The 13,461-nt window shown below is 38.8% G+C and overlaps 1 protein-coding gene across 1 annotated transcript; it reads left to right on the top strand.

The window, feature by feature from the left end:
• The first annotated feature begins 1,248 nt into the window (after nt 1-1,248).
• RNS2 (ribonuclease 2) lies at nt 1,249-12,058 on the top strand. Its single transcript, XM_059578269.2, has 9 exons — nt 1,249-1,530; nt 2,507-2,535; nt 2,863-2,936; nt 7,398-7,499; nt 7,616-7,619; nt 8,424-8,515; nt 11,139-11,300; nt 11,695-11,794; nt 11,917-12,058. The coding sequence occupies exons 1-9, from the start codon at nt 1,322-1,324 to the stop codon at nt 11,970-11,972; spliced, it is 828 nt and encodes a 275-aa protein (XP_059434252.2). The 5' UTR covers nt 1,249-1,321; the 3' UTR covers nt 11,973-12,058.
• The last annotated feature ends 1,403 nt before the right edge of the window (nt 12,059-13,461 follow it).

Here is a 13,461-nt window from a genome sequence, read left to right as displayed (position 1 = left end):
TTTATTTATGCTTTTTAAAAATGACAAATAAGCTTTTCCATGTCATTTTAAGGCTCAAACACATACTCCAGGCCAAATTAAATAAACATAATCCCTCAATATCCCATGTGCTGCCGTCGTCTTCATCTTCCCCAACGATTCTTGCATCCATCTCCAGATGAGCTATTGGGTTTCGTAGTATGACTGAAATCGCCGGAAATGTCACGACGGTAAGCCACCTTGCTTTGGAGGTTTTTTATTGGGTTAAATACCAAATACTCTCATGGGGTTTCATTTTTATCACAGGACCCCCTAGGGTTTTGACAAAGGACAAAGTTAGTCAATTCGTTAGTTGACCATTATGACTGACACGTGAACCAATCAGATGTTGACACGTGGCACCTATTTTATTTTTTTAAAAATTTTTAAAAAGGAAAAAAAATTGGCTTTTTTTTTTCCTTTTTTTTTTTTTAAAAAAAAAAACAAAAAAAATTTTAAAAAATTAAATAGGTGTCACGTGTCAACATTTGATTGGTCCCCGTGTCAGTCCTAACGGTTAACTAACGGATGGACTAACTTGGTCTTTTATCAAAACTTTAGGAGAGTCCTGTGATAAAAATGAAATCACAGGGGGTAAAAATAAAGTTACCAAACCCCAGGGGATATTTGGTATTTAACCATTTTTTATTTTCACTCGAAAGTGAGGCAGCTTACCGTCGTGATGTTTCCGGCAGTTCTCTGGCGCGCGATTTCAACTCAAGAAAGTGAATCGATGAGGAAGATTATCGACGCACTATGGGATATAAGGATGAAGACGTAAGGTGGGGATAGAGGGATTAAGTTTATTTAATTTGACATAGTGTATGTGCTGGAGTCTCAAAATGATGTAGAAAAACTTATTTGTCATTTTTTAAAAGCATAAATAAAAAATAAAACGTGTCTTATTTTTATTGGGTGTGATGTGGCAATATAACGGTTTTCATTAAGTCATTTAACAGAAAATGAGCTTAGGGAGTAAAATGTTATTTTGGCCTACCCTAGGGACCTATAAATTATTTTTTAAATCACATGGAGTGATTTGTAAATTAAGCCAATCATAAAGACAAATTTTATATTTATTCATAAAAAAAAAAAAATTTGTATGGAAGAATGAAAAGAGAATGACAAATAACATTATTTAATTTTAAAATAATAATAAAAAAATTTAAAAGTTGAGAACAGTCATTGGGCATTTAAGTGTTGTTAGTACAGAATCTAAAGATACTAAAGAATAAAAGAACTCATCATCAGGAAACCCAGAACAGGAAGTAACTGAAATCGGAGGACTGTGGGTGTGGGCATAATGGCGTTGTCTCTCTCTGCTCAAACGCTTCTCCTCCATCTCTCGATCCAGCTGGCTGTAATGATTGTTGGTGTAATGGGTTCGAACGCGATGCCTATGGTTATGAATGGGCAGAGAGAGTTCGATTACTTCGCGTTGGCGTTGCAATGGCCCGGCACATTCTGTCGCCGAACCCGCCATTGCTGTTCCTCCAATGCCTGCTGCCGCGGGTAACTTTAACTCTCTTCTCTTTTCTTTGATTGTTTTGAAAAATTAGAAGCACTAAATTATCTGGGTTGGTGTCAAATTTTATCATCACCCACTTGGTCAAATTAATCACATGTGATCTAACTTATTGTTTTCTTTGATTACCATCATTTGGTTTATACCCAATTGTTTCTGTTATTTTTTTTTAGCATTTTTTGGTACCTTTTTTTTTTTCTTTGTCTCTACTTTTCGTTTGGGGTCTAAAAGTCAGTTAAAAGTGGAAAAATTGAGAGCTCACAATATAAATTTTGGCGGGTGCCGTTCTTTGTTGGTATTTTGTTGCCTTTAGATGTTATTGTCTAGTGTTTTGATCTAATTGTAGTAAATTTTGAAGTGGATTGTCTGGCAGCTCCATTGTTTAGTTGTGAGATAACCTAAGAAATATAGGATAAAGGCATGTTTGCAAAAGGGTGGTAGGAGTTCGTAAGGCTGTTTTGTTTTTGGTTTAATGCCTACCTTATGTCGAAGGAATGAGAAGATATGATTGTTCCTCAATGAAGTTCCTCACTTTCTGTGTAGTAGATCTCTCTATATTACATGCTTTATTTTCTTTTTTATTAAAATATCCTGTATAGAAATATTTTATTCGTATGAATACGGATCCTAATATGAAACATTATATGGGTTTACAATCTAGCTCTTTGGGTTCTTGTTTACCATCACTTTTTATGGTCTTGAGACTGCAGTGGAGTCTATTTTTATCTGCCAAAACAAATGGGACGGAAACTAAAATAGGGGAAGTTATATATTGACATTTTAAGATGGTTTCATCCTAGTTTGTGCCACACTTCGCTTCCCCCAATGATTTTGGTGCTTTTGCATGTTTCCTCTGATATTTATATTGTTTCTTGTGGCATGTGAATTTTTTCCTTATTTATTGCAACTTACATGTCAAACTTGGAATGAATACTAATGTATTTAATTTGTATTTCTTTTCAGCTTGAATGCTCCAACTGAATTTACAATCCGTGAGTATGAGTTATAATCAGTAATCTCTTTATATTGAAGTTCAAAGGTTGCATAGTCTGCATAAAATACTGTTTTCAAAACCTGTTTTATGTTTTGGAAAATGCGGTCTATTATGAGTGTGTTTTTGGACCCCTTTTTTTGGGACAAATTTCATGAGTATAGGAAGTGTTACAACCTTTTCTTTGTCCTTTATTTACCAGGTGAGTTAAGCCCGTTATTTATGCCTTTTCAAACTAATTTGCAGTTGTAACTTTAGCTTGTGTACACAAATCTCTTAAGGATACTGTGAGAAATAAACTGAACTCTTTCATATACTTGTGCAACAGATGGACTGTGGCCTGACTATAATGATGGGACCTGGCCTGCCTGTTGCACCCGATCCAATTTTGATGAAAAGGAGGTATATTTTTTGTTTCTTTGATTCCCAACTCCTTTGTGTGTTATTCAACAAGAATATGCTTGGGGCTTACTGAAGACCTTTAGGTAGCTCCGCGCAGAAGAATGTTATTAGGTAGGTGTGTATGGTCAAAATGGGCAATACGTTCTTGTTGCTGATGAATTGGCTGACTAATTAGTGCAATACAACTAGTTGACAATGTCCATTTTTTCACCAATGCACGTAGTTATATCTTAAATGGATACTCCAAGGCACTAGGTGCTTGTGGTGGATATGGCTTGATTGGGGATTTACTTATCAAAAGGTTTTATCATCATTAGTTTGATAAGTAAGAACTATTAAAGAAAAAAGAAGTGGACATCAAAAGTACCTGGGTTGTGTACTGGATGACCCTTTGGAATACATAATACAAGTGTAAAAAATTCATAAATCCCAAAATAAAAGGACTAGTAATATCTATTGACATCCATCAATAGGTGATCTCAAAAATAGAAGCTTTAGGCTATTAATTACCAGTTATCCCAAAAGTTTAATTTGATAGGAAGTGATGAATTTAATATTTAATTTATATTATAACACTTTCCCACACCTGTGTGCTCAAACTTTCCCTTAATAGGTGAAACCCAACACATGTGATATTTAATTGAAATAGGAGGTGAATTGTGGAGTTAGGGTTCAAACTCATGATCTTTGGCTATGATATTAAGTAGAAAAGAAGAACAAAAGGGATTAAGAGAAAATAATCTATTCGATGATGTTATTTCATACGGTTGCATAGGTTTAAATAGGAGAGAATACAAAGCTTAAATATGAGAAGCGAATTTTAGGAGATTACACTCAGATTAAAAGAGTAAATAAAGTCATTATAAAATCAAGGAGAGAATAGTCTCCATCTTCAACACATATGGGGTGGGGTTATGGAAGAATATTAGGAGTTGGGGAAAGTTTTCAAGTCATACCAGATTTGAGGTAGGAGAGGACTTCAATGTTTGATTCTGACATGATCTGTGGTGTAGGGATATGACCTTACATGATGCCTTTGGATTGCGTGCCCAAATGATGCTGTTGTTGCAGCTCACTCGGAGCTTTATGGTGGATCAAATAAGTGTACCTGAGACGCTTTACACTTTTAATGATATTTCAATTACATATTAAAAAAAGATATGCCAAGATAAGATGCAACAAAGTTGTCCTTATCAGTAGCTAGGCTTGTAAACGAGCCGAGCTCGGGCGAGTAATGCTTGTGTGAGTTCAGCTCATTTCCACTCGTTACGAGCTCGTGATGAGTATCAAAAGCGAGCTCGGCTCGCCAAGGAAAAACCTTGTGCGAGCTCGTCCGTTACAACTTAAACTAGTTAAGTTTCACAAATTTGGTCTAAAGTATAGTGAAATCATGGTTTAAGAATTAAAGTACCAATTATACTCAGCTACCCTCGTACTGGTTCTCTTTTTCCCCTAGTAAGTGTGTACTTTTTGACATGCACTCTTAGTTCAGCAGTTAAAACTTTTTTTTTGGAATTGCTGCAGGTGTGGAAGATAGTACTGTATATAAATGTGGGAAATCCTCAAGGCATATAATGAATGGCTAAAATGCCCTTACCAAACTAAAAGCAAGTAGAAATTGATTAGGTAAGTTAAACAACTAATTTATATTTCAATAAGGAAAATGTTCACCTTTTGTTGAAGTCAATGCTTAAATGTAGTATCTTATTTGTATAAAAGATAAGAAAAATGCTAGGTTTACAAACAAATTTTACAAAAAAACTTTTACAACATGATGTGACACAGTATGATTGGGTTTCTCAAAAGTTGAATTTATCTCATTTCCAATCATGTTGTGCCACATTATATTATAAAAGTTTGTTTGTAAAATCTTGTTTGTAAGCCTAGCATTCCTTTTTTTTTTTTTGATAAGTAATGTAGTATATATCAAAAAAAGCGCAAAGCGCCTCTAAGTACACAATAATGTATACAAAGGAACCCAAACAAACACCCAGAAAAACCCAGAAAAAAACCAAACAAACCAATCAAAAACCCAGAAAAACCCAATCAAACCAAACACCCATCCAAAGGGGAATACAAGAGACCCAACCAAACCCCAAGAAAAGCCCTAGTGCAGCCCTAGTGCATCTCAGGTGGAACCCTAGTGCACCTCAGGGGGAAAAGAAAAAGCATTTTTCGATCCCAAAAAACCCTGCCGACGCCGGCCCTTCACCGGAGAGATGGAGCAATCCAGATTATTGAGCTCCCTCAACCCCTTAACCTTAGAAGCAGAAACTTCAACCTTAGGGGCAGAAACTTCAACCTCAGCAAGCAGGTCCTTGTTCTTATGCAGCTGCTTTGCGACTTTTTCCTTCACCCTCCGGGTATAAAACAGTTGGGACGAGGATATAGAGGAGTAAATGGGAGTACCACTCTCTGTCATGCGAGGAAAAGGACGGCTAAGACTCCTCCCCATCTCAGCCGCCCCATCGAGAAGGGAAGTAGTCGAGAGTGAAGTGCATCCCTGCGACGAGAACAAGGAGGTAGTAGCAGGGGGACAGCCAACTTGAACCTCCACCGGCGTAGAGGGAACCAGAACGGGGTCCTTTCCCTTAGAAGACAAAGAATCCTTCAACACCACCGGAGCGGGAGAGACGGCTCTCGGACTCAAGAACCCACGACGAAACAAACCTTTCTCCGGAGAAGAAGGACGAACAACCAGCTCCTCCTCCCCCGAAAAAGGAAACTCCCAATCCCTGCAAGAGCTCGCCGGAGAGTCCACCTCCCAAGGAACAACGAAGGCCTCCTTGAGAATAGAAAGACGAGCCGAATCAGAAATCTCCGAAGACACAGTCGCACCCCGGCAGGTTTCAGGCATCGAAGAAAGAAAACCCTCCCAGTCCCTGCGCAACGTGCTCGCCGGTAAAGCCTCCGCAGAAAGGGAAAAAGAAGCCCCCTGAGAGGACCCGTCACCGGCAGACCCAACAATCTCGCCCAAGACTCGCACCGGAGAGAGAGAGAACACTGCCGGGGAAGACCCATCGCCGGAAGACCTAGCCAACGGCTCCAAACACTCTTCAGAGGCTAAAGGAATCCCAGCCGATGCAGACTCCAAAGGTAATGAGAACGAGTTATGGACTGGATCTGAGAAATCCGGATCCAAGTACTGAACCGGATCCAAATTTTGACCCAAAACCACTTCAGAGACCGACCCGGAATCACAACCCAAAGCAGAGGTTGATAGGCCCAAAAAACGCACCCTATTACTCCTGCGATTGGGCTTCAAGACAACCCCTGCACGGACCCGGTCCAACTTACGTTGGATTTGCCCTAGAAGCCTCAACAATCCACTAATACCGATCTTGCCCTTCTTCTTCTTCCTCAGACTCACTGACCCAGCCGCCTCCGCCAGAGGAGAAGACAAGCTCTCCAACGCAGAGCAATCCACGGCAGAACGCAACCCTAAACCGTCATACTCCGAATCCCAACAAGACGACCCCGGAAGCAAATCGAGAGACCTCGGATACTCAACTGCTCTCGCCTCGACGCCCGGAGAAGATCGAAGGACATCCACGAAAGACCTCCCGGAATCGACCCCCAAAGAAGGACCATCCATTAAAAACCCCGCCGAAGATGGAACCCCCGACTCCGCCGTACCATCCGACTTGATCTGTGCCGCCATCAATTGCCGAAGCTCTCCCGCGAAACGCCTCCAGCCCCTCCCAAAACGTCCCTCCGGAAGCCAAATGACTCCCTTACGACCACCCTCAGCCAACACCGATACCTCCAAGAACCTTCCGGCCTTATTACCTCCCCCGTGGACCATCGTGGCCTTATCACCCTCACGGTAAGATTTGGCGATTTCTTCCTTCACCTGAACCTGAATCGCCGCTTCCACCGTTTCCACCAACCACGACGAACACTGAATGCTCGCGTAAATATACCCCACGAAACCTTTTCTCCTCTCCTCCAGACGAAGGTTAGGACACCCAACCTTTGCCGAAAGGCAGAAGGTTTTGGCTTCAAAAGAGAATCTGCGTTCCATACGCCGAACCCTAACGCGCAGCACCAGCCGCGCCACCGATCGCAGAAAAAAGCTTTCAAAAATTCAAATTTTGAAATTCATCCGAGTCTAGAGAGAGAGAGAGAGACATTCTAGAGAGAAGATCAAAAAATCTACAAAATGTCTGTGAAAATAAAAAGGGATTCAACCGGTAAGCCTAGCATTCCTCAAAAGATAAACTATTGATTAAAAGGGATTATGCATTTTGTACCCGATGCTAGTGTGCTTTCAAAACTCTTAGTGCTCCTACCGGTTGTCCTTTCCCCCTTTTATTTATCTGCGTCAATGTACTCACCAACCTTGGCTCGTGTATTCTAACTTTCAGGATTTGTAGTAAATTTATACTATCGTAACCAGTTGCTTCTAATTTATATTTTGTTTTTCAAACCATAAGTTGTACAAATACATTTAATTTGTAGATCTCAACATTGCTTGATGGTCTGGAGAAGTATTGGCCGTCATTAAGTTGTGGTTCATCATCAAACTGCCATGGTGGAAAAGGATCATTTTGGGCGCATGAGGTGCTCATAATATGTTTGAATTGGTTCTTTGCAAATCTTACCTTACCATGACACTGACTAACAATTCTTCTTTTTTATGTGCTATGATGACTGAACTGGGTGATGTACAATGCCAGTGGGGTAATGATCTACAACCTCTGCTCAATTACATGATTTAATTGAATTGTAAAGTTTATTGTATTTCCTCTCTTGGATTTTTATAGAAGGGGGAGTTATCTCTAAAAGGATGTAGAAGTTGTGCTCTATACAAGTTGCACATGTGCAATGGTTGTTCATGAACACTGAAGAGTGTTATGAATCCTACTTTTCTGTTAGTCCTAGGAAATTGTTGAAATTCTTAGATTCTGAAACTTTTACGTTTAAAATTCTCCTTTTTCAAGCCCTTTTGGTTTTCTTTGGCTGTTAAGACAGGCAAATAAAAGTTTTTTAAGTAAATCCCTCACTACAAGAAATGACAGCTGAGATGTTGGAAAAAAGGAAGTTGTTTTCTTGTTAATCTTTAGTAATGATGTGTTGTTTGTGTTATGTTTATTTGCTTTATAATGACAACCATTTCTTTTTCTTTGTTCCTAGGTAACTTTACCAGTCATTAACTTTTACAATTGTTTTCAAGTTGTTTTAATGATAAGATAAGCCAAAAAATGACAAAAGAAAAAATTCGATATTTCGTTCGGAATAGTGTTGGTCAAAAGAGATTGGCTTGATTAAGATCATTTGAGTATTGGCAGTGGCCTTTGCATGTGTATGAAGTTTCATATTATGTGTTCACCATTGATAATTATATCCAAATTTGGCCTATGTGCTCCTTATGTTAAGCTACCTAAATTGCAAGTGTGACGGTTTATCTCTTTGTGAAACAAATCAATTATTTTGGTTCAATATCTTGATGACGTCTTCTCATTCTCTTTTGCATTTTATTTCCAGAGAAACATGGGACGTGTTCCTTTCCAGTAATCCGAGATGAATACAGTTATTTTTTAACAGTCCTCAATGTCTATTTCAAATATAATGTCACAGTAAGTTTTCTGTTTTACATCAACCCCCCATGCTTTTTAAACTAATCCATTCTCACGAAAGAATTAAATTTTGATAGAAAATCATTTGCTGAGTATCAAAATTGCTTAATTACATTTTACGCATCTTGTGGAAACTATGCACCTGAAAGCTGTTATATGCACTGATTGATTACTCTCTATTGGAATCAAATTCAATCGGTTAACATTTATATTTATTGACACAAGAGTTATCAATAAAAGTATTTGTTAACACAAGCTACATCTGGCCTTGAGATATGTGAAACACTAGAAAGTTATGTGACTTGGAAGGTTGTGGGGGTTGAATAGGCTACTTTGCATAGTAGGTTCAAGCTGTGGTGACATAAGTAGTAGTAACATCAACTTCATTAACTGGAGATGTTCTGAACATTAGAAGTGAAGCTTCTCCTCTAAAAATGAGAGATGACTACTATCTCTAAGAAATACACAGTGGACAAGGAACTTGTGTTAGTGAGAATGAATGTTCCCTGTGTTTTAACCAAGTTACTCATATTATCATCTGAAAGGATTGCGCTATATTACTATATTGTGTGGTATGCCAATAAACCAATTTCTGGATGCCAGTCTGTAACATGGCACAGTTTTCTTCCTGTACATTGACTGCCACATGCACACAACTGGTCGTGGATCTCTGGATCTAACCAAGGAAACTGCTTTGCCCAAGACTGCCTGTTGTTTTGCAAATAGGCCAAGCTGCTCGACATTCCATGTCTGGTAGCAAGTAATGGTCTGTAACCACCCTGTCTGGGCCAAGCCACTGGCTGCTGCTTGGCCTACAAGATGCACAGCCAAGACTCCTGTCCTGACCCTTCACAGTCAGCCATATCTTTTCTGCCAATCAATCACTTGGTCTGCACCTAGTAGAGGCAACTCACTAAAGTATTGGATATCTTGTTCAGACCATGGAAACATTAAACCAAAAGTGCCATTTATATCTTCATGGAGAATTCAAGTAGGCATCTTCTATTAATGGTCACTTTGATATCTTGATCTAATCATGGAAGATTTTGATGTTCTGTAACTGGCAATTCATGTAGTCTGCTGCCTTTGAACAAAGGTTTTAAAAAAAAAAAAATTGTGGCATCCACCATCAACTACCAAATTATGCAGCAACCCATAGCCTTTAGCTTATTATTTGTTAACAACTTATTAACCAATGTAGAACTGAACAAAGTGTGCAAAGAGTGGCCAAAGCTCATGAAAGACTTGGACTGTCTATTTCATGACTCACATAGAAGTGACAAGGGTTGAAGCATGTAAACTTTACCTCATTCATGATTTCCTCTATAGTATCTGCTATCTTTTTTCCTTTCGTACTTATGTTATCCAGTAATTTTCAGATTTGATTTCTTATTTAGATGCCATTTTGGGTGCTCTGGTGTGTCAAAGTATTTACAAGGCTCCTGCTTGTTGCATTTCAGTCTTTTAGCACCTGAATTAAGACCTTTGGGGCTGTTTGCCATTGGCTTGAAAAAAGAAAGTGACCTAGAACTGTAAAAAGATTTGATTGATGTGTGAAAAAAGTAAGAATATTTGATATGGAAAAGTGAAAAATTTTTGTTTTGTTGTGATTTTTTATTTTATTTTATTTATTTGAATAGTAGTAAAATGTGATTGATGTGATGTAAAAAGTAAAAATGTTGGAGTTGAATTTGAGATGAATAGTATGGGGCTTTTTTGGGTCCATTGGCAAACAAGCCCTTTATGTGTTAGAGTAGCAAGGCAGTCTCTTGTATGGTCATAGGTGCGGGTTCCTTAATCGTCTATATAATGAGCTAATCTGTCAATAGAATTAGAAGGTTGTTCAAGATTCTCTTGGGAGTATGGCATGGATTACTTCAGCCCCATAGATCCTGGTATGGCGCTGAATTACCAGGATTTCCCCTTACCCTAAAAAAGAAGGGGCACCTTGTGGGGTAAAAAAATGGTCTTTTCATCATTGCTTAAGGCCTATGTATACTCAACTTATTGATTTCCATGTTAAATTTAGGTACAATGGCATAGATAAGGTTTCTTTTTGTCTAAATTGCGAAGTAGGTGGGCTTTGAGATGTGGTATTTTGTCTGCGTTTCTCATTTTACAATCCTCTTCCTGCTGAGCCCCCTTTTTTCTTGGTCCACATAGAATAAATAATATTAGGAAAAGCAAAAATATAGTTTAGTGTTGCCTTTTTTGTTTTTTCGCCCTTCCTAAACAGCCTGTAGAAAAGTGTGGATTGCATCAATCCTCAACTAAATCAAAGATACTTTCCTGGTTTTGTTATGAGTTAAGAGGTATAATGCAAGCACTGATTTGGTCAAATCCTTATGTTTTTTATATTTATATTTATATTTTTTTACTTATATTAGAGTTTTAATTTTCAAAGTGTCTTGATGGGCACCTGATTCTAGGTCTTGGCTCAACTGAAGACGTGATCACCATGATGTTGCCAATATGTTGTGGCTCTCTTCACTGTTAAATTACTAACCAATAATTTCTCCATTTTTTCTTTTTAATTCTATGACAATTGTATGTGGAAATTGCTCTGCTTAAGTTCTCCATTTGTATAAATTAAGTCCATTCATTAGTTGTATTTCTTACACAGCAAGTTCTGAATGAAGCTGGATACCTTCCTTCCAATACCGAAAAGTACCCTCTTGGAGGCATTGTTTCTGCCATTGAGAATGCTTTCCACGCAACTCCATTACTGGTGTGCTCAAAAGGCTCTGTACAGGAACTTCATTTATGCTTCTATAAGGATTTCAAGGTTAGCTTCTTAAATGATACTAAAGTTAGATCCTGTGTTGAACTGAATTAGATCAAGGAAGAATTAATGTGGTTCAGTTCAAATAGTCATGGCCCACCATCTTGATTTATATCACCTTTGCTATTCCTGGTTATGCATGTGATTGATTGGAATTTTGTGACCAAATCTACCTTACCTAGCTCAAATTAATTCAACTTTTGACACACTAAAAAAACCAACAGACTAGATGATCGGTATTATCTCAATGGGTGCTTCAAGAGAGTTCAGGTCTAGCATGGTTCAAATATCTGTGTGTGTTAACAGGACATCCTTGCTGTCAAAAAGAATTTTTGTTTCAAACGTTCGTATTTGTTTAGAAGATTTCATACATTCTTAAAACTTGATGTTATTACAGCTACGGGACTGTGCAGTTGGATCTGGCATTCACAATGACATGATCTCTTCAAAAAGCTCTTGTCCAACTTATGTCAGCCTGCCAACTTACGTTTCACGTGGTAAGTTCCATTTTCTCTTTTTTTCTTAAAAATCTTATAGCACTATTATGGTACTACCTGTTTGCTGATTTGGGAGTCTTAACACTCTTTAATAATCTACAATTACTTTCTTTTGGATGTAGGCCTTGACAGTGCTGAAACAACCCTTTCATGGATGCCTGATGATGAAGTTCTTTAAGATCTTGACAGTAAGTATGGGTTGTAAAATGCTTTCTGTAATTTATATCTGATAATGGAGATATCAGTGGACATGTATTCTATCCATTGGAAGAGTGCATGCAAGCAAAGAAAAATGGACATGTATTATTTCTTGGGGGATAAATTGAACTAAATCACTTTCGCCATAAAATGATTAAAATCAATAATCATGTTTTGGGTTTTGTGAGGAAAAGGGGGAGGTCCCCATGTTGACCGGGGCTGCTGCTCTAAAAGTAGGAGAGGGCGTCAGATGGGCCCTGCCCAATGACGCCATGATGATGTCACTAATGTCATCATCATGGAGCCACACCATCTTTTCAACGTCTTTTCCAACTCCGATTTATTTAACATGAAATTTTACGAGCACAAAGAGAATTTTGAGACGAAGTAGTGTTTAAAGTGAATTCAAACATTGGACTATTAAGTCTATAATTCAAATGACTCGCATGTTCCCTGTTTCAAAAGCAATATTATTAAAATAGCATCTGAATCAACATTATTTGGAAAGATGGAGCAAGAAATAATATCACTCGGTGGCACATAATCTAATTACAAAGTGAAAGTCAACCACACCGAATATTTTGTCCTTTTGAGAATCGAAATGGAAAAAAGGCTAAAGAGAGTGATGTAATCATATATTATATCATACTTATTACAATCTAGTATATTATATGCTTTTGCTATCTCGTCTCTCTCCTCCTTCTGCTATCCAATATATTCAACAATATATTTAATATGGTATTAGAGCCACTTTTTTGTGGCCTCCAATAAATGTCATTGACGTTTTTCGGCGTTCTCTCTAGCGACCTCTCTTTTCCAGTCGCTCCGCCACTGAAAATCTCTTCCACGCCTTTAACGCAGCCTCATATGGGAAATTTTATCCCAGATGATTCATGCTCGCGAGGTACAGATCTGAGGAAGATCCACCGCCATCCGCCTTCCACGCATCGCTACCAGTGCCTGCACGCACCACTACGCGTTGCCACCGTGACTCCTCTCAGCCAAATAACCACCAAAACTGGTCTCTCAGCCCTAGATTGGTGGATCTGTACAATTTTAGCTGATTCTGGCATTGCACGCGCATCCACACGCCACCAGCAAAAACTGCAGATTTGTACACGCGCCTCCACTGCCCTTGCCGAAGCTACACGCTCCTCCCCTGACAACAGATCAGACGCCGCCAAGTACAGATCCAAAGTGATCTAGAGCATCCAAGCTTCCACGTGCACACACGAGCCACTAGAAGGTTCTGTCCACGCGTTGCTGTATTTACTCCACGAGTTGCCACGTCAGGTGGATTAGCTTGGATTTCGCTCCTTTCGGTAGATCTGTCGCCGGTGGTCTCATTTCTGTTTAGATCGCCGCCATTGGGTTTAGGGTTCAGATCATCCTAAACAAAAACGTTCATACATTCTCTTTCACCTTCTCCCTCTCGAAGACGAACACAATCAAAACACATAAATAAATTA

The sequence above is a fragment of the Corylus avellana genome, chromosome 2 (genome assembly GCF_965113065.1).
Source record: "Corylus avellana chromosome 2, dhCorAvel1.hap1.2, whole genome shotgun sequence".
Classification (NCBI taxonomy): Eukaryota; Viridiplantae; Streptophyta; class Magnoliopsida; order Fagales; family Betulaceae; genus Corylus; species Corylus avellana.
This window is presented reverse-complemented; position numbering and strand designations above follow the sequence as displayed.

What these genes read in the sequence shown, in the direction of transcription:
- RNS2 (XM_059578269.2), top strand. Translation starts at nt 1,322, where the DNA reads ATGGCGTTGTCTCTCTCTGCTCAAACGCTTCTCCTCCATCTCTCGATC. An exon ending in TCCAACTGAATTTACAATCC is followed by an intron (nt 2,536 to 2,862) that starts GTGAGTATGAGT and finishes CTTGTGCAACAG; the next exon opens with ATGGACTGTGGCCTGACTAT. An exon ending in GCCAACTTACGTTTCACGTG is followed by an intron (nt 11,795 to 11,916) that starts GTAAGTTCCATT and finishes TTTTGGATGTAG; the next exon opens with GCCTTGACAGTGCTGAAACA.